The following is a 13,327-nucleotide window of genomic DNA, read 5'->3' on the forward strand; positions in this document are numbered from 1 at the left end:
GCTGATTCCTTCATATAACAAGTGGAGAGACGTATCTGCTCACTCAGCTGTCAAAAGAAAACATCCAGGCAGTCTGCCAAGTTTTTAAAATGAAACATTGTAAGTAACTCTTCCTTCTTAGATCAAAGGGATAAACTTCTGTGTGAAAAAAAGAATCCAAGCAGTCTGCCAAGTTTTTAAACAATGTGTAAATGCAGGAAGTTTAAAGTGGAGGGCCACCCTGAAAACCAAAAAATTTTAAAAATGACAAAAAAAATCTAAAAAAAATAAAATGAAAAAAATTATTTTTTTTTACTTACCAGAAATGCCTGTTGCTAGGCACTTTATCCTAATCTTCCTCTTCCTCCTCCACGGAGATCTTCTGTCTTCGTCGCGGCGTCTTCTGGGTAATGGGTCGCGCTGTGTTCTGGGAACTGTGTGTTCCAGAACACAGCGCGTCCCATTCAGAAAGCGCTGCGGGACTCGCGCATGCGCAGTAGCTGCGGGACTCGCGCATGCGCAGTAGGAAACGGGCAGTGAAGCCGTAAGGCTCCGCTGCCTGTTTCCCTTAGAGGGAATGGCGGCGCCGGGACCCGAGGGACGGGTCGGCCTCGGGCGGCCGACATCGCGGGCGCCCTGGACAGGTAAGTGTGTTTATTAAGTCAGCAGCTGCAGTGTTTGCAGCTGCTGACTTTTTTTTTTTTTTTTTTTTAACTGGCCCTCCTCTTTAACCACTTAAAGTCTAAATCTTTTCTGACACTTGATTCTTAAGTTAAAATCAATATTTTTTGCTAGAAAATTACTTGGAACCCTCAAACATTATATATATTTTAGCAGAGACCCTAGGGAATAAAATGTCAATTGCTGCAATATTTTATGTCACACTGTATTTGCCCAGCGGTCTTTCAAAATCATTTTTTGGGGGAAAAATACATTTCAATGAATAAAAAAAAAACAAAAAAACAAAAAAAAAAACAGTAAAATTAGCCCAATTTTTTTTGTTTGAATATGAAAGATGATTTTACGCAGTGAGAATTGGGATCTATCTTCTAAGCAAAAAAAATCGTTATTCTCATTTTAGCCAGAATCATGCAGATCTACTGCATAGGTGTGAACTTAGCCTACAAGATAATGAAGCCATAAACCAGTATAGAGTGAATTACGTATTGGACTATGTGTAATCTTCGATAGTATGATCAAAACTACCGCCATTTTGTAAACGTCTCTACGGTCTGATGTGCCCCCCTCCCCCCCCCCCCAATACGTTCACTGAGATAGGAGAAGCCATATAATTCCATCATACGGTGTCAGAGTATTAGGCTGTGCTACCACCATTAAGAACTCTGACAAGCTCATACAAATGTAAACCCCACAGAAACTTTACACCTTACCTGAGTCACAGCAGTGTAAGACTTGGATTTTATCCCAGCCAAAACTCTTGCTCGCTCTGAGCCCTACAAAAGAAATCCATCAACCAAAATTAGATTATAACTTCAGGACTTCCTGAGGTCCAAATCATTACATCTGAAATGCTATTACGGTTTAACCCTTTCAGTGCGTAGCTCACTACTACAGCAAAGCAAGTCACAAAATGAGGTGGCTTTAAAAGTGCTCCGTTGACATATTTGCATGAGAGGTGTGATAAATTTTTTTTTTTTTAACAATTACTGTTATACAAAGACAGTAGTCAATGAGAGAAATACAAGCATATAAAAGATATAGAAATGTGTAATAGTCGGTCCATAGGAGATTATTTTTGATGAGTTTTATAAACGTTTTACCTGCATTACTATACATCCCTATGGAAAGTGCATTTTGAAGAAAATCGCACTGAAAATGGAAAAGCAGGGATTGTTTTAAACACAGAGGGGGAGATTTATTAAAACTGATGCACACAGAATCTGGTGCAGCAGTGCATGGTAGCCAATTAACTTATAACTATAGCTTGTTCAGTTAAGTTTTGGGACTAAAACCTGATTCGTTTCTATGCAGAACTGCACCAGATTTTGCACTGTCCAACCATAGTAAATCTCCCCCACATAAAAAAAAATCCTAAAATGATTATAGAAATTAGACGGCCATCAGAAGGGTATGCACATTCTGACAACTCAAAGATCTTTCACAGATTTGAACACAGTCACACTGTGTAGGTTTTTAGCTCTATTATCTGTTTTATGTGTCATGTTTAAAGCACCCAGAAATGGAACTTCCGCTGTCCGGATTCCTCCCCCCCAGGTGTCACATTTGGCACCTTTCAGGGGGGAGTAGATACCTATCAAATCCAGGTATTGTCTTCCACTTCTGTCAAAAGATCGCTGCAGTCCTTGTGGCGATCTAAGCCATGTCCGGCCCCTCTTCCGTCCCCCCGTGATCTTCTTGGAGACACATAGGTCCCAGAAGACTGCAGGGACCACTCAGAATGCGCAGAGCGACTCCCTCATGCGCAGCATGGAAACCAGGCTGTGAAGACGCAAGGCTTCACTCCCTGATTCCCTAACTTAAGATGCTGGCGTCTCCACCCGGAGCCGAGGGACGGGTCATCTTCGGGTCACGGACGTAGATAAGGGGGAGTTTGGGGTGTCTGACCCGCCCCCCTCCAGAGCAGAGTTATGTTTGTCACAAAAAGGGAGCTTTACACTCATTATCACCTGTAGTCAGTCCGCAGTCTCATTATCTCCTGTAGTCAGTCCGCAGTCTCATTATCTCCTGTAGTCAGTCCGCAGTCTCATTATCTCCTGTAGTCAGTCCGCAGTCTCATTATCTCCTGTACTCAGTCCGCAGTCTCATTATCTCCTGTACTCAGTCCGCAGTCTCATTATCTCCTGTACTCAGTCCGCAGTCTCATTATCTCCTGTACTCAGTCCGCAGTCTCATTATCTCCTATGGTCAGTCCAGTCTCCGATTATCTCCTGTGGTCAGTCCGCAGGCTCCGATTATCACCTTTGGTCAGTCTGCAGGCTCCGATTATCTCCTGTGGTCAGTCCGCAGGCTCCGATTATCTCCTGTGGTCAGTCCGCAGGCTCCGATTATCTCCTGTGGTCAGTCCGCAGGCTCCAATTATCTCCTGTGGTCAGTCTGCAGGCTCCGATTATCTCCTGTGGTCAGTCTGCAGTCTCTAATTATCTCCTGTAGTCAGTTCGCAGTCTCTGATTATCGCCTGTAATCCGTCTGCAGTCTCTGATTATCTCTTGTAATCCCTCCAGTCTCTCCCCCACTGTATTTAAGCCCCTTCCACAATAATTTTGGCCACACCCAAATTATTCTTGGTGCACTACGCAGGCCCTTCTTTTTTTTCCCTGGCATACCCCTCATTCTTAAGTTCAAAAGTTCAGAGGTATGTTTTGTATGTATGAACTGTGCACACCATTTCTCTTGTCTGGTATACCGGGATAACAAAAAATCTGTGATTGTGTTGCCTTCCACAAGATGGTGCCCTTTGCACCTGCCAAATATTACAGTGTACTACCCATTGATAGCCACTCCAATGGCTAAGAGCACTGACAGCTGTATTCTGGTGGGGCGTCGCCTGTCAGAACACAATAGCACAGCTTGGGAGATCGCTGTACTAACACTGCATGTGTTAGTACAGTGATTTGTCAGGTTTTTTTTGTTCAGCCCAGCATGTGACAGTGTGTACCAGGCCTTTACTGGACAGTGGCCAACCTCACTGCAATGTTCATAAAAACTGGAAGAAGGCAAAACAAATCGTGTTCAATTTGATCTGAGAAAATAGAATTAAGGATGTGATATTTGTAGCTGTTGACCTATTTTTTTTTTTTTTTCAAGCAGAACTCCACTTTAAGGGCCGATAGTTACCTCCGACTCTTGAGAAGTCCTTTCTTTTTCCTCATCATTTTTAGTCCTTGGTGCCTAGTAGAAGAAAACAGATCAGAAGATTCAGGTTAGAAGTTGTATATACTTCTGTTAAAAGGATTTCTTAATAATGCTTTCTTGCCAGAACGTGAACCTTTCAGGCATTTTAAACTTTTAAAAGTAAAACAGCAGACAGATTTGGGGCTGATCTAATCAGACAAGGACTGGCTATAAGCCTTTCAGATACAGTAAAAGTAAGGAAAGTATTATGCATTCTATAACCCATAACTCTTTTTATATGCACAATGCTCCTATAGGCGTAGTACATAGCTCTTTAGCTCAGTATTGTATTATTTAACATACCCTGGTATCCTGTCTCCAGTGCTGATATTGGGAGACCAAGGAGTTCAGGTTATCAGTAAAGTCGTCTTTAATCAAACTCATGCTTTTATCAGGCTCAGATTTATCCGCATAGATCAGACGTTTGGTTTTCTGGTAGTGCTCATGAACATTTATCATTTCCTGAAAAAGATAAAAAGACACAATATGGGAGCATGAATGGGTGTGAATAACATGTGAAACTTAGCCTGGAGGGTCAGTTCTGTGCCCTTACCCTCCCCTTTCCCTCCAAACTCCCCCATCTACTTGTTGAAGATAGCTTAATATTTTTGCAAAATATGTAATAATTTTATAGAATTATTTTTAAGGAGTGATAGTTTAAATATATGGTTTTAAGCCATTAGATAACTAGGTTCTAGTTTATTGGGAGGACTAATGCTATTTGGTATGATGTAAATAGATTATGTATCTTTTAAATACTAAGTAGGAGTGTTGTAATATTTGTATACAGTATATACTCCTATTTTTAACTCCTCCTCTTACTCTAGAATTAAAGGGGTTGTAAACCCTTAAGATTTTTCATCTTGAAAAACATTCTGTGCTGCAGTTCCCTCCAAGACGCCCTTTTTCTTACCTGAGTCCGATCCGATCCAACGATGCCGCTCTCCTCATTGGACAAATTGATAGCTGCAGGAGCCATTGGTTCCCACTGCAGTTAATGGAAAGCTGTGACACAGGACCAGGGGGCGGGGGGGGATGGGGCAGGGCCGAGTCTGTGTCAATGGACGCAGCAGCAGAACTCGGGAGCGAGCCCACATGGGTGCCAACATGGAAAGAGGCTTTCCTTGGGGGCACCCGATGAAGAGGAGGAACCTGGAGCTCTGGCGGGGGACCCCAGAAGAAGAGGTTCGGGGCTGCTCTGTGCAAAACCACTGCACAGAGCAGGTAACTATTGGAATTTTGTGATTTAAAAAAAAAATGGGATTTTTAAAACAGCTTACCTGTAAAATCCTTTTCTTGGAGTACATCATAGGACACAGAGCCTCAAGTAATTACTTGGTGGGTTATGGGCCTACCTTCAGGTGCTGACACTGGTATAACCAATACAGGAAGTTGACTCCTCTATATAACCCCTCCTCCTTCCAGGAGTACCTCAGTTTTTGTAGCCAAGCAATATAAGTAATCTACTCTCACCCCATAAAACAGAGGGGCGGGAGCTCTGTATCCTATGATGTACTCCAAGAAAAGGATTTTACAGGTAAGCTGTTTTAAAAATCCCATTTTCTTTATCGTACATCATAGGACACAGAGCCTCAAGTAACTACTTGGTGGGATGTCCCATAGCAATGCTACTTGAGGGGAGGGAGAGACAACACGTAGGGTAACCCCCAGACCTGAGGACCTATACTGCTGCCTGCAGCACACTGCACCTGAAGGCGATATCCTCATTCCATCTTACAATAAAATTTTGCAAATGTATGTACTGAAGACCAAGTCACGGCCTTGCAGATTTGAGACATGGAGGCCTGGTGACGCACTGCCCAAGAAGCACCAACCGCTCTGGTAGAGTGCGCCTCAACTTGAAAAGGGGAAATCTTTCCCTTTAAATCATAAGCCTGAATTATAACTTGCCGAATCCACTTAGCGACAGTGGATTTTGACGCTGCCTGTACTTTTTTAGGATCCTCTGGCAGAATAAATAAGACGTCAGTCTTATGAATCTGAGCAGTTTTCTTCAAATAGATCTTCACTGCTCTCACAACATCAAGACAATGTAGTGATTTTTCTTCCCTGGAACATGGGCTTGGGAAAAATGAAGGCAGGACAATACATTCAGATGAAAGCCTGAAACCACTTTTGGCAAAAAGCCTGGACGAGGGAGTAACACCACTCTGTCCTCATGAATAACTAAATATGGCGCTTTACAAGAAAGAGCAGCAAATTCTGACACCCTCCTTGCTGAGGATATAGCAACCAAAAATACCAGCTTCCTTGTCAAAAGGACTAAAGGAATATGCTGTAACGGTTCAAAAGGCTGTTTTTGTAACACAGACAAAATCAAATTTAAGGGCTTAAGGGTGATTTAACTGGCGGATTAATCCGCAATACTCCTTGCATGAAACCCCGTACTAAAGAATACTTAGCAAGCAGTCTTTGAAATAAAATTGATAAGGCCGAGACTTGGCCCTTAATAGTACTCAGGGCCAACTTCATCTCTATGCCTAACTGTAGAAAGGCAAGAATCCTGCCTATGATATATCTCCGAGGGTGCCAACCCTTGGATTCACACCAGGAAACAAGCTTTCCAGACTCTATAATATATAGCTCTAGAAGCTGGCTTCCTAGCATTAATCAAAGTAGAGATAACCATCCTGGAAAGCCCATGTTTCTTCAAAATGTGGGTCTCAATAGCCAAGCCGTTAAATTTAAAGTAGGATGGAATATCGGCCCCTGAGATAGCAGGTCTGGCCTTAGTGGGAGGGGCCATGGACCCTCCACTGTCATCTTTACGATCTCTGCATACCATTACCTTCTGGGCCATGCTGGTGCTACCAGTATTACTGACTTTCTTTCCAGCTTGATCCTGCAAAGAAGTCATGGCAGCAACTGAATCGGGGGAAAATGCATAGATCAGTGAGAACTGATCCCACGGGGTCACCAATGCATAAGTTCCGTATGCAAGTGGGTCCCTTGTCCTGGACACAAAGTTGACCAGTTTTGTGTTAAATCTGGACGCTAGAAGGTCTACGTCCGGAGTCCCCCATCTTTGGCAAACAGCTTGAAACACTTCGGGGTGAAGAGACCATTCCCCCGGGAATAACTGCCTGCCAATTCTCTACTCCCGGAATGAAGACTGCCAAAAGGCATGGGACATTCTCTTTTGCCCAAGCTAGAATCTGGTTCACCTCTCTCTGACCTGAAAGACTTCTGGTGCCCCCTTGGTGACTGATACATCCCACAGCCGTGGCATTGTCGGATTGGATCCTGGCAGGACAATTCTTTAGAGCCAGATACACTGCCCGAATCTCTAGGCCAGGGGTGTCCAAACTTTTTTCAAAGAGGGCCAGATTTGATGAAGTGAACATGCACGAGGGCCGACCATTTTGCCTGACATTCTTTGAACCATTAAAAATCGGTCTAAGTGTGTTCATTCGAACATTAATACACGGCCCAACAAGAATTCTCTTGCCTTTGTGGCTGTTTGTGTTGAAGAGATGAGCTCGGGCGTGTTATTTGGATATACCGTATTTATTGGCGAATAAGAGGGAAGTTTCAGGAAAAAAAACCCTTAAAATTTTAAATAAAAACTCTGAAGCAAAATAAGGGTCAGTGCCCATCTGCGCTCCCACCATTGCCAGGAATGCACTCACCATTAGCCAGGAATGCACCCACCATTAGCCAGGAATGCACCCACCATTAGCCAGGAATGCACCCACCATTAGCCAGGATTTCAGCCACCATTAGCCAGGATTTCAGCCACCATTAGCCAGGATTTCAGCCACCATTAGCCAGGATTTCAGCCACCATTAGCCAGGATTTCACTCACTATTAGCCAGGAATGCAGCCACCATTAGCCAGGAATGCAGCCACCATTAGCCAGGAATGCAGCCACCATTAGCCAGGAATGCAGCCACCATTAGCCAGGAATGCAGCCACCATTAGCCAGGATTTCACTCACTATTGTCAGGAATGTAGCCACCATTGCCAGGATTTCACTCACTATTGCCAGGAATGCAGCCACCATTAGCCAGGATTTCACTCACTATTGCCAGGAATGCAGCCACCATTAGCCAGGATTTCACTTACTATTGCCAGGAATGCACCCACCATTGCCAGGATTTCACTCACCATTGCCAGGAATGCAGCCACCATTGCCAGGATTTCACTCACTATTAGCCAGGAATGCAGCCACCATTAGCCAGGAATGCAGCCACCATTAGCCAGGAATGCAGCCACCATTAGCCAGGATTTCACTCACTATTGTCAGGAATGTAGCCACCATTGCCAGGATTTCACTCACTATTGCCAGGAATGCAGCCACCATTAGCCAGGATTTCACTCACTATTGCCAGGAATGCAGCCACCATTAGCCAGGATTTCACTTACTATTGCCAGGAATGCACCCACCATTGCCAGGATTTCACTCACCATTGCCAGGAATGCAGCCACCATTGCCAGGATTTCACTCACTATTAGCCAGGAATGTACTTACCATTGCCATCAGTGCAGCCTTGGAGGGGACATGGAGGGGGCTAGACGAGCGCCAAAGAACAGGAGAATCTCCTGTTTTCACAGCGGCCTCTTTAAGAGAAAGTCCCGCCTCCTTTGATGGACAGAACAGTCGTCCAATGGCGGAGATGGGACTTCCTATTACAGAGGCTGCAGTGTAAACAGGAAATACTCCTGTGTGCACAGCGCTCGTACAGCCTCCTATCTCCAATGCAGCCAGACTATATATATTTTGTGGCCCAGGCGCTGGGAGATCGTCGGGGGCCACAAAAGATATATATGTTTAGATTACCAGGCGGGCCGTTCAAAACCGGACCGCGGGCCGGACTTTGGACATGCCTGCTCTAGGCTGTTGATGGGCAAGGTTCTTTCAGTTCTTGACCATTGTCCTTGGACAGTTGTCTTCTCTAGTACTGCTCCCCAGCCTGACAAGCTGGCATCTGTCGTTACTACCTTCCAAATAATTTGTCTGAAGGACTTCCCCCTCAGTAAGTTCCGGGACAGTAACCACCAACTGAGGCTTTGGGACACTCTTGGGGACAGCCGCATTGGCAAGTCCAAAGTTTGAATAGTTTTGTTCCAAGTAGACAGGATACTGTTCTGAAACAGTCTCGATTGGAATTGGGCATAGGGAACTGCTTCGAATGAAGCTACTATCTTCCCTAACAACCTCGTGCAAAGGCGAATTGAAGGATTTTTCCTTGACCTGATCCTCCTCACTAGCTCCTGTATGGAGCTGATCTTTGCGGGAGGCAAGAACACCCTTTTCCGGGCTGTGTCTATGATTAGACCCAGATACTCCAGCCTTTTCAATGGTTTTAAGGAGGACTTATTTAGGTTGGGAATCCAACCCAAACATTCCACAGATGCCTATGGCTGCAATTGCAGGCTGAGTTAGGTCCCTGCTAAGGAAAAAGAGGATTTTAATAGGCCTTCCAACTTTTTATCTGTTGGATCCTTAAGCATATACGCATTGTCCACTGGACAAGTTAAACTTTTATTCACATTGGAAATCGCAGCGTCCACTGGAACTTTCCATCTTTTAGTGAATTTCTCCTCCATAGCATAGAGACCTGCAAATCTTTTTGGAAGGGGAAAAATGCTTATCCGGATGATTCCATTCAGAATAAATAAGCTTTTCTAGTAATGGGTGCACAGAAAACACATGCAAAGGCTGTAAAGATTTCAAGAGAACCCAAGGAGGAGACTGGACCTTCAGCTAACTCAGTTAGGGGTAGCATGAAGGCGGAGCGGACCATCTCTGTAAGGCTCTGTACTTCCAATTGTGAAGTTGAGACTTCAAGCATTGTTTCCTACGCAGAGGAATAATCGGCTTGTTTTTCTTCCAGATCATCTGAGGGTAATATCTCACTTTGTCTCCATAGGTCCCTTGGACCTTCCACTGACTGTAAAGAGTCTAAGGTGGGGAGGGGTATCTAGGACGTTTCCTATCCACTTGAATGGAGGATGCGATTAAAGTTGCTAATCTTCCTTTTAAGCCCTGCAGGGCAGAGGAAAGTGCTTCTTCAGTCACGTATACAGGGGCTGAAGTGTGTGAAGCAGTTGCACCACCGCTAGCTTCCAATCACTCACCCTGGCTTGCCATGTCAGATCTTTCAGAAGAGGATGACAGTATAGAAGCATGACTGGGATTCCCAGGACCTGGGGGTGCCTTAGGTACCTTTACAGTAGGTCTGGAAGACATGGTGCAAGGCACAAAAGCAGAGGCACACAATACAATTTGCTTAATAATAAATATAGCAAAATAATGTCACCATTATATCAGCTTAAACTGCTAAATAGGAATAGAGCTTCTGTACTGGAAATGCCCTAGTATACACCCTCACGTGCCCAGCGCTCTGTTGTCTCCTGGTGTGAACGACTCAGCTGCTAAGAGACTTGTAACTGAGAATGCATATGTTTAAAATGACTCCCTCTAAGGGAGACATCTTAAGTCATACAAGGTGTATAGAAAGAAAAAGCATTAGCTTCTTCCTTTACATTGTCCTCGCTGCAGGATACCGCTGAAAACAGACAGATCCAACACCTTAGACCCTGGCGAAAAAACTGAGGTACTCCTGGAAGGAGAGGGGGTTATATAGGGGAGTCAACTTCCTGTATTGGTCATACCAGTGTCAACACCTGAAGGTAGGCCCATAACCCACCAAGTAATTACTTGAGGCTCTGTGTCCTATGATGTTCGATAAAGAAACAAATATTTACAATCACTTTAAGTTTCATTAGGCTCAAACAGATTATTAGGTTTAATACGGTAACAATTGCTGTTAGGTATAGTTTGGTAACATAAATTAAGCATAAAAATCCTTAACCTGACGTACGTTGCAGCTTTTTTTTTTTTTTTTTTTATTACTTATATGCAATCTTTGATTCATGAATAAACATTTAAACGTGCACAAATTATGCTGGATTTACAGATCAATATGAGTTTTCTAAACCGAGAAAACAGCTACTTAACTTAACTTTCAGATTTTTCCACTATAACCCATCTGGCTGGACTGATCAGGACAGGCAGGGATGGAGAAGATCATTGCTGCAGGGGTATCCAGAGGGCAGAGGACAGAGGAGTTAAAAGGAACATAGCAGCCAACAGCCCACTCTCTGTGTAAGTTCTGTCCCTAGTGCAGATTAAGTAAAAAAAAAAAAAAAAAATCACTAAACTTCAGCTTTAGGCAATTACAGTGTGCCTAGGGGTGTTGGGGGAATTGATCACTTATTGTAGGCCTTGTCTTGACTCAGCTGTCAGTTGAGGTTCTAGTACTGGACTGCTAAATACCTAAGACTTAGCTCGAGAAAGGGTGGATCTTACTGCCAAGCCAATAAAGTTGAGCCTTGCTGAATGTGGACAGTGCGCTTGGACTAAGGGGTCCTGAGTGTATCAAAACGATTTTGAGCATTTACAAACATGTTTTGATGCCTACAGATCATCCAAATGGTTAGATAAAATTGAATACTAATATTTTGAGCTAAGTAAAATCTAAAATTTTGTTTTAGAACTCTCAGGGACTGGTGGTGAGATCACGGTGCTTGCGTTCACAGGTCTAAACATCTTTAGTACCAGTTATTAGTTGATCTCACTTGCCCTGCGGGATCCTGTGTTGTTAATGGGAAAACAGGAGGTTTGGGCCATTCCTGTTCTACCACTGAAGAGATACCAAGGGGAGAGATCTCTCCTACACAGCAGAAATAACATGAAATAAAATCTCCCAGTTGCCATCAACCAAATGTACATTTCTGATGCCCCTTAAATATTTAGAAGAATTCATATACCTCCACACTTTCAGTAGTAATGAGATCAGCGACCCTGTCCCTCACATCTTTAAACTCTTCTTTACCATCATCAACAGGTATGCTCTTCTGTGGCTTGAATGTCAGCTGAAGAAAAAGAAGATAAATAGTCAGAGATAGCTTTAAAAAAATTTCAGATTAGTCCTATACTTTCTAAATGTACAGGATCTCAAAAAGTGAGTACACCCCTCACATGTTTGTAAATATTTTAGTGTACAGCTTGTATAACAGTGTAAATTTGCTGTCCCCTCAAAATAACTCAACACACAACCATTAAAGGCCACACAAAATATTGACACTTTGGGTCCAATTTGGACATTTTCACTTAGGGGTGTACTCACTTTTGTTGCCAGCGGTTTAGACATTACATTGTAGCAAAGTTTAATTTCTTCAGTGTTGTCACATGAAAAGATATAATAAAATATTTACAAAAATGTGATGGGTGTACTCACTTTTGTGAGATACTGTAAGTTGAAGGGACACACACATATGGAAAAAAAGTCTGTATGATAAAAAAATATGTATATAACATTCCATAACAATGCTGTTCGTGCCTTTTCAATAACATACCACAATCCCCTTCACTTCAGGCAATTCATAGGGCAGAGCTGATAGCACATGATTAGAAATTTTGTGTTGTGGCGGCATGTCAGGGAGAAAGGGGGGAGCATGCTTTATTTCTGGCACATCAACTATTATTTTCTCTACTTGCATTGTGTTTAAAGGGATAAAACATAAGGAAATGTTTTCCAGATATGTACTAAATCATTTTCTTTTTTATTTTACCTTGACATATACGTCTATGTATCTGTAAACATTTCACTGCAGTGCCACCAGCTGGTAAGTGCACAGAAAAGGATTCTGAAGAATTGAGGTAATGGCAAATACTTTGTGCTGTCTGCACTCATAGTTTTTTCACACATACTGCAAATCTAGCTTTTCTTTAGACTGGTTCTCCATTTAGGCCCCTTTCACACGGGTTAGATCCACTTGATCAGTGGGGATTGCTCCGTTGATCCCTGCTGAGCAAGTGGATTAGAGGCCCATCTCTGCTCTCTGTGCAGAGACGGACCTGTCAGAGTCCCCCTCTCCTCTATGAAGAGATTGGCTGAAACGGACTGCCTGTCCGTTTTCATCCAATCGACGGATGGTAAATAGGACCACAGCCTTCTGGATATGGCAGACAGGATCAGATGTTGGAGGATATCAGCGGACACATGTCCATCCGCCACCTTATAAGGGTGAATAGATGGCCCGATCAGGTCCGCCTGAAAACTGGACAGGCGGACCTGATCGGACAGCCCGTGTGAAAGGGGCCTTACTCACAAAGCCAGGTGTTTACTCTTTGGCTTTAACCCTTGACAATTACTGCAAAACAGCTGTGTTCAATCATAAAATGATTATGAAATACAGCTGTTCCATAGAACTAAAATATCATCTGTTTGGTTCTCTTTATGTTCCTCCAAATTACCATTGTGGGCATCGCCGTAAAATAAAAGGCTCTGTAGCGGCGCATTTGTCGAAAGATGTACACTGCATCTAAATGCTGAGAGCTGACCAGATCCTGATGAAACTTTTCCACCTCGGGCCAGTCCTTCAAAGCTATTCTTATCTGCAGAAGGTGAAAAAAAACAAGACAGACACAATTTGATTTCATAGT

At 43.4% G+C, this 13,327-nt stretch overlaps 1 protein-coding gene across 1 annotated transcript in view; it reads right to left on the reverse strand.

The window, feature by feature from the left end:
• SNAPC1 (small nuclear RNA activating complex polypeptide 1) overlaps positions 1-13,327 on the reverse strand; it is a 66,357-nt gene that overhangs the window by 33,511 nt on the left and 19,519 nt on the right. Inside the window, exons 4-8 of the mRNA XM_077464373.1 lie at positions 13,139-13,279; positions 11,650-11,754; positions 4,156-4,314; positions 3,796-3,849; positions 1,371-1,433 (exon numbers count right to left, since the gene is read on the reverse strand). Coding sequence (XP_077320499.1) covers positions 1,371-1,433; positions 3,796-3,849; positions 4,156-4,314; positions 11,650-11,754; positions 13,139-13,279 — 522 coding nt within the window. The remainder of the gene's footprint in view (positions 1-1,370; positions 1,434-3,795; positions 3,850-4,155; positions 4,315-11,649; positions 11,755-13,138; positions 13,280-13,327) is intronic.

This window comes from Lithobates pipiens, unplaced genomic scaffold (genome assembly GCF_037356315.1).
Source record: "Lithobates pipiens isolate NorthernLeopardFrog02 unplaced genomic scaffold, aLitPip1_a1.2 Scaffold_30, whole genome shotgun sequence".
NCBI classification, from domain to species: Eukaryota; Metazoa; Chordata; class Amphibia; order Anura; family Ranidae; genus Lithobates; species Lithobates pipiens.